Source organism: Leucoraja erinacea, chromosome 18 (assembly GCF_028641065.1).
Source record: "Leucoraja erinacea ecotype New England chromosome 18, Leri_hhj_1, whole genome shotgun sequence".
Taxonomy (NCBI): domain Eukaryota; kingdom Metazoa; phylum Chordata; class Chondrichthyes; order Rajiformes; family Rajidae; genus Leucoraja; species Leucoraja erinaceus.
The window spans coordinates 31000010-31014217 of NC_073394.1; the positions used below are offsets into that span (position 1 = coordinate 31000010).

Consider the following 14208-nt stretch of genomic DNA (forward strand, 5'->3'; position numbering starts at 1 on the left):
CTGAATACCTAAGCACACTGAAGAATTCTCATGGACTGCTGACCAAGATATAGTTAGTAACCAACCTTTCACATATTTTCAGATGTGAAATAATGATTGAAACAGACACTTGGTTAAGGCCAAAGCTGCAATATCATAATTGAACTCTAAAAAAATATAATGAACCATTTTATAAAGCCATGGGCGTTTGAAATTAATATTGAGAGGAAATGAGATTACACATCAGCCAGAGGTTATTTAAAAGTAATTGGGAATTATGAAAAAGAATTTTTTTTTAATGAAAGTTGCACCTTTGTTAACAAGACTTTTTCAGGAGGTGATACAATCAGAACACTGCAAAAGTTAAAGTTTCTGCCTTTTCAGTGATTTCACAGACATTTCCACCTGCAAGCACTTTGATACATCTGGTGGCTGAGGCAAGTAGCACCAATGGCAGCTTCTGAATTTAGGCATCAAACTAACCATTTACGGAATCGGACGCTACTGTTTCACAGCACTAAGACAGCAGGTTCACGATCATTGCAAACACACGATATAAACCAGTGTCTTGGTTTAATTATACATGGGAGAAACAAATAAAAGGCACTTGCAGTAAATACCAGAAGGCATCTAATGTCCTTAGGCACTAGCCTCTGCAGATGATCATTGCATAAAAGACATAACTTCCCACACAAATACAATCAATACAGATTATGATAGTATGATAACTATTTAAAAGTTAATTACCACAGTTGTATACCGTATAAATGCATTGCTGTGTTTGATTTTATAGCACTGCAATTTCAAATAGTAAGTAAATTAAATTGCCTTGAAAATGTGCTCATGGAGTAATAGAATCATACAGCATGGAAACTGGCCTTTCAGCCCACACTGACCAAGATACTCCATCTAAGCTAGTCCCATTTGCCTGCATTTGACTCGTATCCCTCTAAACCTTTCCTATCCCTTTAACTGTCCAAGTGTATTTTATATATTGTTATTGGACTTGTCTCAACTACCTGCTCATTCAGATTCAGGTTCAGATTCCATATACCCATCACCCATTGAATTAAAAAGTTGCACCTCAGATTCCTATTAAATCTTTCCCCGCTCACCTTAAACCTATGTCTTCTAACAAAAAACAAACATTTTTTACTGCACAGTATAACTGCCGGCTAATTCTGCTATGAAGTGAGAGAACTGGTGAGCAGTTTACTGCTGCCATCTCTCCATGATATCATGCAAAACAAGTCTCTTGAAGCAAACCTGCAAATTCTCTGCTTTTCATTTTCCTTTAATCATATAACAATTACAGCACGGAAACAGGCCATCTCGACCCTTCTAGTCCGTGCCGAACACGTATTCTCCCCTAGTCCCATATGCCTGCGCTCAGACCATAACCCTCCATTCCTTTCTCGTCCATATAACTATCCAATTTATTTTTAAATGATAAAAACGAACCTGCCTCCACCACCTTCACTGGAAGCTCATTCCACACAGCCATCACTCTCTGAGTAAAGAAGTTCCCCCTCATGTTACCCCTAAACTTCTGTCCCTTAATTCTCAAGTCATGTCCCCTTGTTTGCATCTTCCCTCCTCTCAGTGGGAAAAGCTTATCCACGTCAACTCTGTCTATCCCTCTCATCATTTTAAAGACCTCTATCAAGTCCACAATTTTATACATCTCTTACAAGATCTCCCCTTAGCCTCCTGTGCTCCAAGGAATAAAGTCCTCATTTGCCCAATCTCTCCCCATAGACCCTTGAATCCTGTAATATCATGCACGTGATGCAGAAAACATCAATGAGAAGTGCAGGTTAAACCACACCATCCCAGGTCTCCTTCCCGAACTCCCTCTATGCGCTTCTGTCATCGTGACTTCCAACATTGCTCAACTTTCCAATTAAACTCTATCATCTTACATATATTGCACTTTGTATTACAGTTGCGCTATAATGCTAAGAACTATATTCTACACTGTATTTTTATTTTCGCTCTACCCATTGTAATTGAGTTTGGTTTGATTTTTGTTGTGTATAGTATTATCTGATTTGATTGAACAGCATGGAAAACAAAGCCTTTCACTGTACCTCGGTACACATAACAATGTTAAACCTAAACGCCATTTCTCCAACCCATGATGAAGTACAAGTCCTGGGGATATTGTAGGCAGGGCCAGGGAGTGCAGGGACTTGGTACTTTTTTTTTTACCTTGTTCTTGATTTTTCTCCGGACTCTCTTGAGAGCTTTCTCCTCAGCCTTTGTGAGTGGCAGTTTGGTTGGGATAGGGTAGCCCTCGGCAATCAGGGTCCGCTTTTCCTCCTCAGTGAGCAGCAGGGGGCCCGATGTTCCTTGGAGCTTCTGGCAAGGGGCAAGAAAATACAACTCTGGTTCACAAGCCGATTTCCATCTCAGCTGAAAGTCATGAGGTCAACGGATGGTACAACTTGGGAACAGGCTCCTTGGCCCACGTTTGCACCAAACATCAAGCATCCATTTATAATAATCTAACACTAATTCAATTTTATTCTTCGCATTCAGATTAACTCCCCTCAGATTGTGCACTCACCCACGCACATTATCAATTCCCCTCGTGATTTTATACACCTATCCTATACTTTGGCCCATGAACTTTATACTCTCCCCTTAGATATCTATGCTCCAGGGAATAAAATCCTAGCTTGCCCAATCTCTCCCGATAGCTCAGACCCTTGAGTCCTGTAAGGTTATGCCTGTGATGCATAAAGTGTCAATGAGAAATGCATGCTAAACCACATCGCACCAGGTCTCCTTCCCCGCAATTTACTATGGCCATTTATCCTAGTTACTTGCACCTTTTTGGGGATGTGAGAGGAAAACTGGAGCAACTGAAGAAAATTCACACAGTCATAGTGGGAGCATGTATACTCCACACAGACAGCATGCAAGGTCAGGATTAAACCCGATTGAAGCTGCATGGCAGCAGCTCTACTAGCATCACTTTAAAAAAAACTGTACAAACAGCTTGGAAGGCATCTTTGCTCACTGCTTTCCCACCATCCTCAATAATATTACCGTTTGACTACCACGGTTCCTTCTGGTTTAAGTAGCTACCCATTGCTCATTTTGTTCCGAGGTCGTTACATTTTTGTTTCTTAAGGAAATTTAAGAAAGTGGAACCGAGGTAAAAAAAATTGTGATGCTTCAAAGTTCATTATTTTCAGGGGAGGGATAGATTGCTTGAGCCTCATCTCAGCAAACAGTATATGAATGTTGTGGGAAATTAGGTTAGAATGGGATTAGGCCAAACTCATGCTTGAATAGCCAGCCACATGTTCACAGTCAAGGTTCACACTGAAAAAGGCAAAGACGTGGCTGAGCTACTGAGGGGTAAATGCTATGCATGGCAGGGCCGAGCAGTTGGATGCTCACTCCTGCCTTAAAAGACTATCTTGCCTGTCAGGTTTTTGGAAAGATAAATTGGCTTGGCTATTGTAACCACCTACAACGGTTGTAAGAAATTAATTATTCAGTCAGTTAAATCAGCATTTGGATTAGATGATTCATCGTTTGCCTTTGTTGAGGGGAAGTGCTGGAAGACAGTTCTCTTTAGCCCACCGATCCTCCCACGCACAGAAAGCAGTCCGTTCATGAGCCAAAGTCGACAAATTCCAAATGAAACAATTCTGGTGTAACAGGCTTCAGATCTCCCTTGCTTAATGAATAACATTGCCTGCTATTTCATCGGCTTCTGAAGCTATTTTTTTACAATAAAACTCCATTCCTCCCCTCCTCCCTCACATCCACAAGTTCCATCTGCTGCTACATTCTTACGGCCGTGTTTTCATTGGCTGCTCTCCGCTTTCCTTCTGCCGCCGATGCTGAGGATCTCCTTGGAGTTCAGTACATTAAACAAATAAAGTCCACCATTTATAAGGCCTTTCTCCAGACCGTGGGCTGCACCAAAGTGCCAATAAAGAACTTTTGAAGTGTACTCACTGTACGAAACGTGGCAAACAAGATGTGCCTGGTAACCTCTGACAAACATGAATGCAATAAAGATCCGATAATATACAGTTATGGGCTGAGGGATAAATATTTAAAATGACACTGGGGAGAACACCCATCAATTTTCTAATGTTGTGCCATGAGCTCTTTTACAGTCTACTGAGAGGTGGACTGCAGTTAATATCAGGTCATCTGACAGTGCAGCATCCTTGCAAAGCTGCCTTGGAGCCTCCCGCCTGAACTATATGTTTACGATTTTTGGGCGGGACTCAGAACACATTCTCATCTAACTGAAGTGAGAGTGAGCCAAGGCAAAAAGGGTGGATTCAAGTGAGTTACTCCAAGGTATGTCCAATGATTAGTTGCAAATGTTTTGCCTTGGTTAATGTGAGTATTCTTCAAAGTACTCCCGAAGGCGGAAGACCCTGAGATTCTTCCTGTCATGGCATCTTATCTGCTAACTTGTGCATCAGTTGACATACGTGAGGAGCTGTGAGCAGAGGAGATGATGAGATGGCGCTGGAGGAGCGAGCCTGTGGTCGTGCTGGGCTGGATGGTGGGATGGAGCGTGGACTCTGCGAGCCGTCGCTGTCACTGCTGTGGCTGCTCGGGGGTGTAGGCGGCAGATGCACATCTGCTGGAGGACAGGAAAGAAAAGTCAAATCACAGCTCCCCGATTACACACCTCAGAGTTAAAGTCAAGGAGCAAGGCTGAAATACTGAGCAATCCCAACGACCTGGATGAGTTATTTGAAATAATATCTTGGATGATTCACTTACATTAAACAAACAGGATTTTTCCACAACTGCTATGTAGCACAATGTGTGGCAGGCTCACACACTGGAACTTATTTCAACAAACTCTATGACAATAACTGCGTTTTGAAAATCAAATCCATTCTATAGGTATACTATGACATTTCCCTGATGAAATGGCCTGCCCCAGGCTGACTGTCCATGTTATTTATCAGGGGACAGGTAGGAAAACCTACAGTAGGTAAGACGAGGTGACTGGGCTTGTGGCATATGATTAGCTTGACCGAAATGTACAATTTGCAAATTAGATACAAATATTTCCCAGGATGGATGGCAGAGCGCAGCAGAGCTCTGATCTTTTCTTCAGTCCACCAAGCCTAACTCCATCACCTTCAGCAGAGTCACAGTAACAGTCAGGCACCAAGATTTCTGCATCCTCTCATCTGAACTCATGAGGGATGTGGGAGGGGCAGCGTTTCGCTCAGCTATTCAGAGCCAGGGTCAACATTATGGATTTAGGACAGAAAAACACAAAGGCGTTTGATAGCTTCATTGTGCCAAACTGTGTGTGGTACAACTTGTGTGTAACTGTTTCAGCTTTTCATCCCAAAATATTTCAGATTATAAAGCCACTTCACAGTCCAAAAGAAACTGGCTAGGATCAGAGTGCTGTCAGAAATGAAAAATGGACTAAAGACACATCCAAGAGTTTTGTGTGTCCTTTTGCATGACCAGACCAAATGACCAAGCAGATATGGAAAGGGTGACCATGGCCGTGGCAATGCTACAGCTCAGCAATGTGTAGTCATCACAATCGCAGGAGACGAGCATCCATCATGAGCAGTGTTAGTACAGAAAGCCCAGACCATAGGTTAATACTTCTGCCCACATACTTCACACCCAGTGGGAGAAGGAAGGAACTGATTGTGGATGATCAGCCATGATCACATCGAATGGTGGTGCTGGCTCAAAGGGGCAAATGGCCTACTCCTGCACCTATTTACTATATTTCTGTGTTCCTATGATATGATCAGCTAAAAACTGAAGAGACAAAGGTAAAGGGACTGCGAACAGTCATGGACCATTGACACTGGCATTCATCTTGAGCTCAGTCAATGTTTAACCAGAGATCTTGAAGAGGGTAAATGACTAGGGTGGTTACGGTGGCGCAGCAGTAGAGTTGCTGCCTTACAGCGCTTGCATCGCCAGAGACCCGAGTTCGATCCCGACTATGGGTGCTGTCTGTACAGAGTTTGTACGTTCTCCCCATGACTGCGTGGGTTTTCTTCGAGATCTTTGGTTTCCTCCCACACTCCAAAGACGTACAGGTGTGTAGGTTAATTGGCTTGGCGTATGTGTAAATTATCCCTGTCATGTGTAGAATAGTGTTACTGTGTGGGGATGGCTAGTCGGTGCGGACTTGGTGGGCCGGAAGGCCTATTTCTGCATTGTATCTCTAAACTAAACTAAGAAAGTGGACAGAATGAAGGAAGGAGGGAAGAGACAGTTGGGTGATAGCAGTGGTAATCAAATTCCCAGTGAAATATCTGAAGTTTCCAAGATTAATTATCTGTTAACAATTTAGAAAAGTTACCACACAGTGTTTAGTTTAGTTTAGTTTAGTTTAGAGATACAGTGTGGAAACAGGCCCTTCGGCACACCGAGTCCACACAAACAAGCAATCCCCTCACATTTACACTATCCTGCACACACTAGGGACAATTGTACACACTTTTTACACCTTATTTTTTTGATTACTTTAAATATCTTAGAGACGAGGGAATATTCAATATTCCAGCAGTTCTAGCTCACATGATTAAAATGAACTCATCCACCAGTCTCTTGCGTAAATTATATAAATAGTGGAATTCCGCAGCCAAATAATATATTCACTCCTACACCAGGGAGAACTCCAGAGCATTCCAGATTTCCTTTGAATGTTTTTTTCATGAACATGGAACACAAGGTTCAGAGTAGCAGCTTATCTGCTAGTCTGTACCTCTAGTGGTGAGGCATTCCTTCAGCACTGCACTCAAATGTTAGGAGAGGATGCCTGTACATGTTTCCAAGTTGGGTCTTGGAAAGCTAGGAGGCAAGGATGATGTTAGTTGAATTTAGTTTAGTTTAGTTTAGATACAGTGAGGAAACAGGCCCTTCGGTCCACCGGGTCCGTGCCGCCCACCGATCCCTGTACATCAACACTACCCCACACACACTAGGGACAATTGATACCAAGCCAATTTACCTACCAACCCGTACGTCTTTTGGAGTGTGGGTGGAAACCGAACATCTCGGAGAAAACCCACGCAGGTCACGGGGAGAACGTACAAACTCCGTACAGACAGCACCTGTAGTCGGGATCGAACTCGGGTCTCCGGGGCTGCAAGTGCTGTAAGGTTGCAGCTCTACCGCTGCGCCACCGTGCCGCCCAGAACACACCTGATCTTAAACTTATTGAATACAGGCACTAAGTCTATCTTTTAGCCCAGTACAAATGGAGGCCTAAAATTAGAAGTGTTGGAGAGTGCCATGTGGGAAAATGCTGTCCTATTCAATTTCCTACCTGTGTGGACACAGAGGAACTGTTTGGATTCATTGGGTTCCACTTTGATTTGAGGCACTGTGCTTGGTTCTATCTGAGCCTGCGAAGAAGTAAACAGAGAAATTAGGATGACAATAAGCAAGTTTGGTATTCCAACTGCGCATGCCCAGGTCATAGGTCAATGGAGATTAACATTTTCGGCAGCTGAGCTGCTGCATGTAAACATTGTTTATATGGAGTTTGTACATTCTCCCCGGTCTACGGAACCGGGTCTCTGGCGCTGCAAATGCTGTTGAAATGCTACAGGAGTTAGTGACACTATTTCTCACTTCTCCACTGGTCAATGCAGAAATCTCAGCAGTGACAATCTAATTAATCATGGTCCGGTCCCCCTCAGCCTGGCTATATGGGTTCCACTCGCACTCGGGCTGCCCTCCCGGGTTATACAGGGTTATTATACAGTGGCGAACCACGCACCCAACTCCTGCATGACCCCAGGAGGCAGATTTGTGAGCAGAGTCTCACAACCGTCCCTGTCCCCTCCCGAGTGTCCCATCCCTGTCCGGGGGTGGCCGGAGATGTCCGGGGTGACCCTGGACTGACGGACACCGGCCCGGAGCAGTGGAGGCCCCAGGCTTACAGCCAGCACAGAGAAGAAGCGCTAACTGCTGCTCAACTCTGCTCCAACTCCCGAGGAACAAATGGAGAGAGGGATGGGGAGAGGGGCAGGGAGAGAGGAACTCGCTATCACTGCAGGTCCCAGACACCCCATCTCCACGAGAACTTCCTGGCACTAGGACTATATCCCCCCCCCCCCCCCCCCCCCCCCCCCCCGTCTCTCCGCCGGTCCAGTCTCTCCCCGTCTTCCACCCGCTTCTGCCTTCTGTCTCTTGCTGTTACACCCCGCTCTCCCGCTACCTGGCACCCTCATTCGCTTTTTTTCTCTCGACTGACCTTTGACTAATCCCATGATTCCTGGCGTTTTTCGGAATACCGAACTCACTTATTGAGCAAACACCCACTGAAATGCCTGGAGTAAAGGCTCCAAATTCATTTGTTTTCATTCTCTATTCTTTCCAACTTTTATACCCCATTAACAACACACACCATTAACCAGGTAAAAAAAAGGGTAGGGTAAATAACCAGACATTGCTTATGCATGAGAATAATGTGGCACTTGCAGGGTGGCAATAGGAGGCTATTTCCCCTGGTTGAGGAGTCTATAATACAGGGTCGTGGTCTAAAAATAACAATTAGGCAAGTAAGACTGAACTGAGGAGAAATGTTCTCACTTCAGTGGTGGGTCTTAGAATTGGGGCTGTGGAGATCAGTCATTGAAAACAGAATTCAAAACAAAATGAAAGTTACCAAATGAGACTAGCAGCCTGGACCATTCACGTGAGGATATAATTTCAAATCCTATCTCAACAACTGGGTTTAACAAGATGTAAGAAATTAAATAAATCTTGAATCGAATGCCAGTTACTCCAATGTCATTCATAACATCACCTGATTATCATTAAAGGTACCCATCTGATTCACTAATGTCCATTAAATATGCTGCCCTTGTGTGGTCTGGCGCCTTTATGTGACACCAGACCCACTAATATTGTTTCAGTCTTCACAGCCCACTAAAAATGGCCTGGAGACAATTAGGATGGACAATTATTGCTAAACAAATAATGTTCATGTTCCATAGGACCGCAGAGCTTTTAATAGAAGGCTCTCTGTGTGCGGCACAGTGGCACAGCGGTAGAGCTACTGGTTGACAGTGCCAGAGACACGGGTTCAATTCTGACTGTGGGTGCTTGTTTGTATGGAGTTTGTACATTCTCCCCGTGACCTGCGTGGGTTTTCTCGAAGATCTTCGGTTTCTTCCCACACTCCAAAGGCGTACAGGTTTGTCGGTTAATTGGCTTGGTATAATTGTAAATTGTCCCTAGTGTGTGTAGGATAGTGTTACATGCGCGGCGTGAATCTAATCAGTGTGGGCCGAAGGGCCTGTTTCCGTGCTGTATCTAAACTAAAACTAAACTAAAAAAAGCAGACAAGTAGAGGCATGGGTGCAGCTTCTGATAGAGGGATCTTAACAACAGATCCTGTGCCATTTTGCACTTTCACAGTCTCTTTAGACTTACCGGTTCCTCTATGGAGTCTGTCAGTTGGCTCAAGGCCATTTGCTCTCCAGAAGGAGCTGACGTCTGGGTTGATGGAAAAGCACAGCAGGACTCCGACAGCAGATTTGGCTCCTGTTTAATCATGATGTGGGTCAGGTCAGGGCCCAGCGCCCAAAGTCCACCATCAGCTTCTGTCGAAACAAGGAGAGGAGTCAGAAATTAGACAAATGGGAAAACACTAATATTTCCATAACAGATCCACATGCCATTGTTCAGGATCTGAACAAACCTTTGTATTAATGTGAAGATCTGAAGTATTTTCTGTCCGGAATTACAGCAATAAGGTGGCAAAGAGGTCAAGTCCGTTACGAATCATTGTAAAATGAAAGTAACAAACTTGACTGCAGATTTTTAATGTGTAGGAAGGAACCACAGTGCTGAAGATAGACAAAGAAAATGTTGGAGTAACCCAAGGCATTATCACCTTCATTATCACCTCTTCCACAGTCAACAATGAACCTTTGTAGTCTCCACCCATCCTTGGTCATCGGTGTCGGCTCCCATTTACAGTATCCTGTACCTTTTCATCCCTCTAGTTTTCCTCTCCCTTGACTCTGTCTGAAGAAGGGTCTGGACCCAAAACATCACCTATTCCTTTTGTTCAGAGATGCTGCCTGACCCAATGAGTTACTCCAGCATATTGTGTCTATCACAAATCTTTAATGCTTAATAAACTCACCATATTTGTAACGCTCCATGGGTTGACAAGGGAAACTTTGCATTGTTATTAATTAGGAAAAGAGTGCAATGGCACATGATTTTTTAAGTGCTCACCCAGTGTCATCCATACCTGTTATGAATAACTAACCACATTCAAAATTCCCACCCTGTACAACACTCCACATTCCACATCACACTATGTGCATTTGCAGTTCCCTTTTACATCCACTGCTAAATTCCCAATTCTCTCATTGTGCCACACTCTCGAATCTTATTTTTCCACTCCATCACACTCCCTATTCCCAATTAGGATTCACTGTCGTATTCAGCCTTCATAATTCCCACTCGGTGCCACACATATTTCCAGTCCCTTCACTGAGGGACTGGGAATTTCAATTCCATCCTTCCCTTATCCATGCCAAATCCCGCTTTTCATCCTGTGCTAGGCTCCCATTCTAGTTCACCCCTGCTGCCATATTTGCCTAATATTGGTCTTATAAATGGCCGACCCCTTATTTAGGCTCTATAAAGCATAGTCTTTAAGACGGGCAGAATTTTCACTTCAATGTTATCTTTATTCTCTTTATGCTGTGAAAACAAAAAATTGTTTTGAATGAAAAAGCAAAAAAAACAAACGTGTAGAGTGTTGAGCCAAAATATCATTGCAGAAGTGTGTGTGTGTGTGCGCGCTAACTATCTCTGGAAGCCAGTGAACAAAATGCTCTGCTTAACTGGTTTAGAAATTGTTTTATGAGGGTTTTCTCACTGACACTGAAGTGCCACCAATAACATTGGTGTTGGAAGGGTCTACATTTTTGAATTTGAGCATTTTTGAACACACAACAGCTCACACCAGGAGGTCCTCAGGCTGAATACCCAGTTCCAAACAGCATTTGGGCTTGTGATGAACTATTCCAGGGCCCAAAACAGCATTCCGTTTCCAATTGTCACTTGGTCCATCCCAAACATTGCTGCATAGTGCTTTTCTATCTTTCCAGAAAGTTTACTTTCTAGATCCAATGTAACATCCTCAATGTCTCTGCACATCTTCCGAGAACTTCTGTTTCCACTGTACAGGCCTTGACCTCAACACTGAACAATTGGAGACTTTTTAAATGAGCCACAAAAAGTCCTCTTTCAAATAGATGGCACTGCCCCAGAGCTGTATGTATATCCATTTTACAAACTAGCCGATCAAACTCTTTAAGTTCTACTGCCTTAGAGAGTTGTGTGATGATTAAACTGCTGAGCAAACTGAGGTGATTTTACTCGATGTGTTGGTAAAAACTCAATCCAACTTAGTTATCTCATCAAAAGGCAGCACCAAAAAGGCAACTGAGTTCAGCATCTCAGTGGGCATATGTCTTAAGGCACTAAAGTGTGGTGGAATAAGCTGTTTGTGCAAACAGAATGCCCACCCGTTACCTTACACAATCCTGAAATCAATCTCCCAACTTTCTTTTTAATGTTTTTACACTTTTTACAGGATCTGGGCATTGCTGGCAAGGTTAGTATTCACTGACCTTGTGGATTGATTCTGCTTCTAGTTTTAAAAAAAATAAAAAATAAAATATATATATATATATATATATATATATATATATATATATATATAGATAGTAAATAAGAGAGAAAGAGAGAAAAAAAAAGAATTACAAATGTCAAAAAAGAAAAAAGAGTGGGATGAATTACTAATAATACGTCATTAGAGATAGGTTCGTAAATTATAAAGTATAACTTTAGCTGATCACTAGTTGCTCTCGATAAGGCAGCTGCCTTCCTGATCCACTGCACTCTTTCTGGTGATGGTATTCTCGTGTTGCTGCTTGGAGTTGAACGGGCAGCTGACAACGAGAAAGAGGGAACAGCCGCACGGAAAGGGCTGGTATATCATTAGAGGTGCAAACAATGAAGTGAGAGAATAATTATACAGTCAGAGAGCTGTACAGCTCAGACGCAGGCCCTTCAGCCGAATTTGGCAATGCCGACCAAGTTGGCATATTAGGTAGTCCCAGTTGCTGACATTTGGCCCACATCCACCCAAACCCTTCCTATCTAAATATATGTCCAATTTTATTTTTATGTCATAATTGTTTCCTCTTCTATAGTTTCCTCCAGCTGCCCATTCTAGACAGGGTCAACACTCTGAGTGAAAAAGTTGACCCTGAGGTTTCTCGTAAATCTCTCCCATCTCATCTCAAGCCTATCCACTCTAGTTTTTAAATCCTCGACTCTGGGGGGAAAAGACCTCGAATTGTGGAGGCTGTGGGATCAGATAATGGCAATTGTAAGACTTTCTGAAGTGAAACATTTCACGTTGCATTGCTAGTTTTTAGCATGCCTCGAGTTCATCACATCACATCTTGCTTCCAGCCTTTGGTGGCCTGGCATGATGTGATCCACAAGTTAAGGGTAATGTGTACAGCCTATTTGATCACCAATTGGATTGTTCTCATCTCTTCATTAGCCTCGCTTTCCATCTCCAATATTTTTTACTACTAATAAGCACTTATTTTAAAGAAACTAAAAGCAACTTCCACTACATTAAATGACCAAACAATGATACTGTATCTCTGGAATTGCAGTGAAGAGCTGTACTGGAGATTAACATTGAAAATGCTGATGCTGAAAATCAGAAAGAAATAGGGTGCTCAATACATTCAGCAGGTCAGGCATCATCTGCGAAAAATGAAAGTCGGCATTTGCAGATCTGTAATCCTTTGTCAGCATTGGACATTATTCTTTAATATTGATGGAATACAGGCCAGTCTTGGAGGATGGCTAATGATACATCATTAATCTCAACTGTAGAAAAAAGCATTAAAGCCGGGATTGCAACAACATTATATGTTCCTGCTAAAATGCTCTGCCTCCCTCCATGGGGCAATACTTCACCTTGGCTCTGGTCCTTCCAGATATTAAAATGCAACAACTATGCACACAATTTCTCTGTAATGTCGCGAGAATAATGTCATACTTGCATTTTGGTAAAATCGTAAATTGATTTTGCTTTTGCCAGAGTAGGAGATTTTAAAAAATGCCCGTAGCATCCCTTCAGTGTGCTGCCAATACCATTGCTCTCCTTATTCAGTTTAATTCAAATTAGCTGATATTTCAAACATGACCTTACCTGCATGAAATAAGCTCCAGCATTTGAATGAATAATATGCAAACTGAAGTTGGGATAAGTTTGAAGCGATGGTGTGCACATTCTGCCCAGCAGGATTTGCTTCTAAAGAGTCAGGCACACTCATGGGCCTGTCCCACTTAGTCGATTTTTGGGCGATTACAGGCGACATGTTGAACATTTTTCGGCGACATTGGTGACAGTTTTTGCTGTCGAAGGTTGACGTGGGTGTTGTCGTTGGTGCTGTTGTAGGTTGTCGCCAGGTGTCGTAGGTGAATTCCATTAAATCTCGTCCGTGGCAGTCACTAAAGAGTTGCCTAAGTGGGACAGACCCTTCAGTTTCACATCCAGCAAACCAGAATGCGTACACCATCACTTCAAACTCATCCCAACTCATTGACAGCACACTAATGGATGCTCCGGGGATTTTTTAAATCTCCTACTCTGGAAAATATAACATCAATTTATGATTTTCACAAAATGCAAATGGTTAGCATTTCATGATTTATGCTATATTACAGAGAGATGGAGCGTATACTTGTGGCGTTTGGATGGCTGGAAGGATCAGGGCCAAGGTAAAGTACTGCCCCTTGGAGGGAGGTAGAGAATTGGAGAAGGTCAAACCCAAGAATCCACCAAAAGCCCACACTTTGGAATGCTCCCTATTTCCCCGTTTTCTTCTACACCTAACATTCACTGAATATTATGAATTATCAGTATAAAACAGGATACAATGCGACTGATCTAACAGTGTTGTAGATGCTAGTTAATTGGACATCAGTAATTACTTGAATCTGCAAGAGTCATAGAACTTTATAGGATGGAAACTAGCCCTTCGGCCCACCTTGTCCACGCTGACCAAATTGCCATTTTGGGCCAGTTCCATTTGGCCCATATACTTCTGCACCCTTCCCTACACCTGCAATTCAGTTCGCTGGTGGAATGATAGTATTTTCTGAAGAATTATGCCAACTGAACTA

The 14208-nt window shown here is 43.0% G+C and overlaps 1 protein-coding gene across 3 annotated transcripts in view; it reads right to left on the reverse strand.

Moving 5' to 3' along the window:
- creb3l1 (cAMP responsive element binding protein 3-like 1) overlaps positions 1 to 14208 on the reverse strand; it is a 134200-nt gene that overhangs the window by 18923 nt on the left and 101069 nt on the right. For 2 of the 3 annotated variants that reach the window (XM_055649728.1, XM_055649726.1), the window contains exons 3-6: positions 9403 to 9572; positions 7286 to 7364; positions 4449 to 4603; positions 2191 to 2340 (exon numbers count right to left, since the gene is read on the reverse strand). In XM_055649728.1, the coding sequence (XP_055505703.1) occupies positions 2191 to 2340; positions 4449 to 4603; positions 7286 to 7364; positions 9403 to 9572 (554 nt within the window). The remainder of the gene's footprint in view (positions 1 to 2190; positions 2341 to 4448; positions 4604 to 7285; positions 7365 to 9402; positions 9573 to 14208) is intronic. The other variant, XM_055649727.1, reaches the window with a different exon arrangement.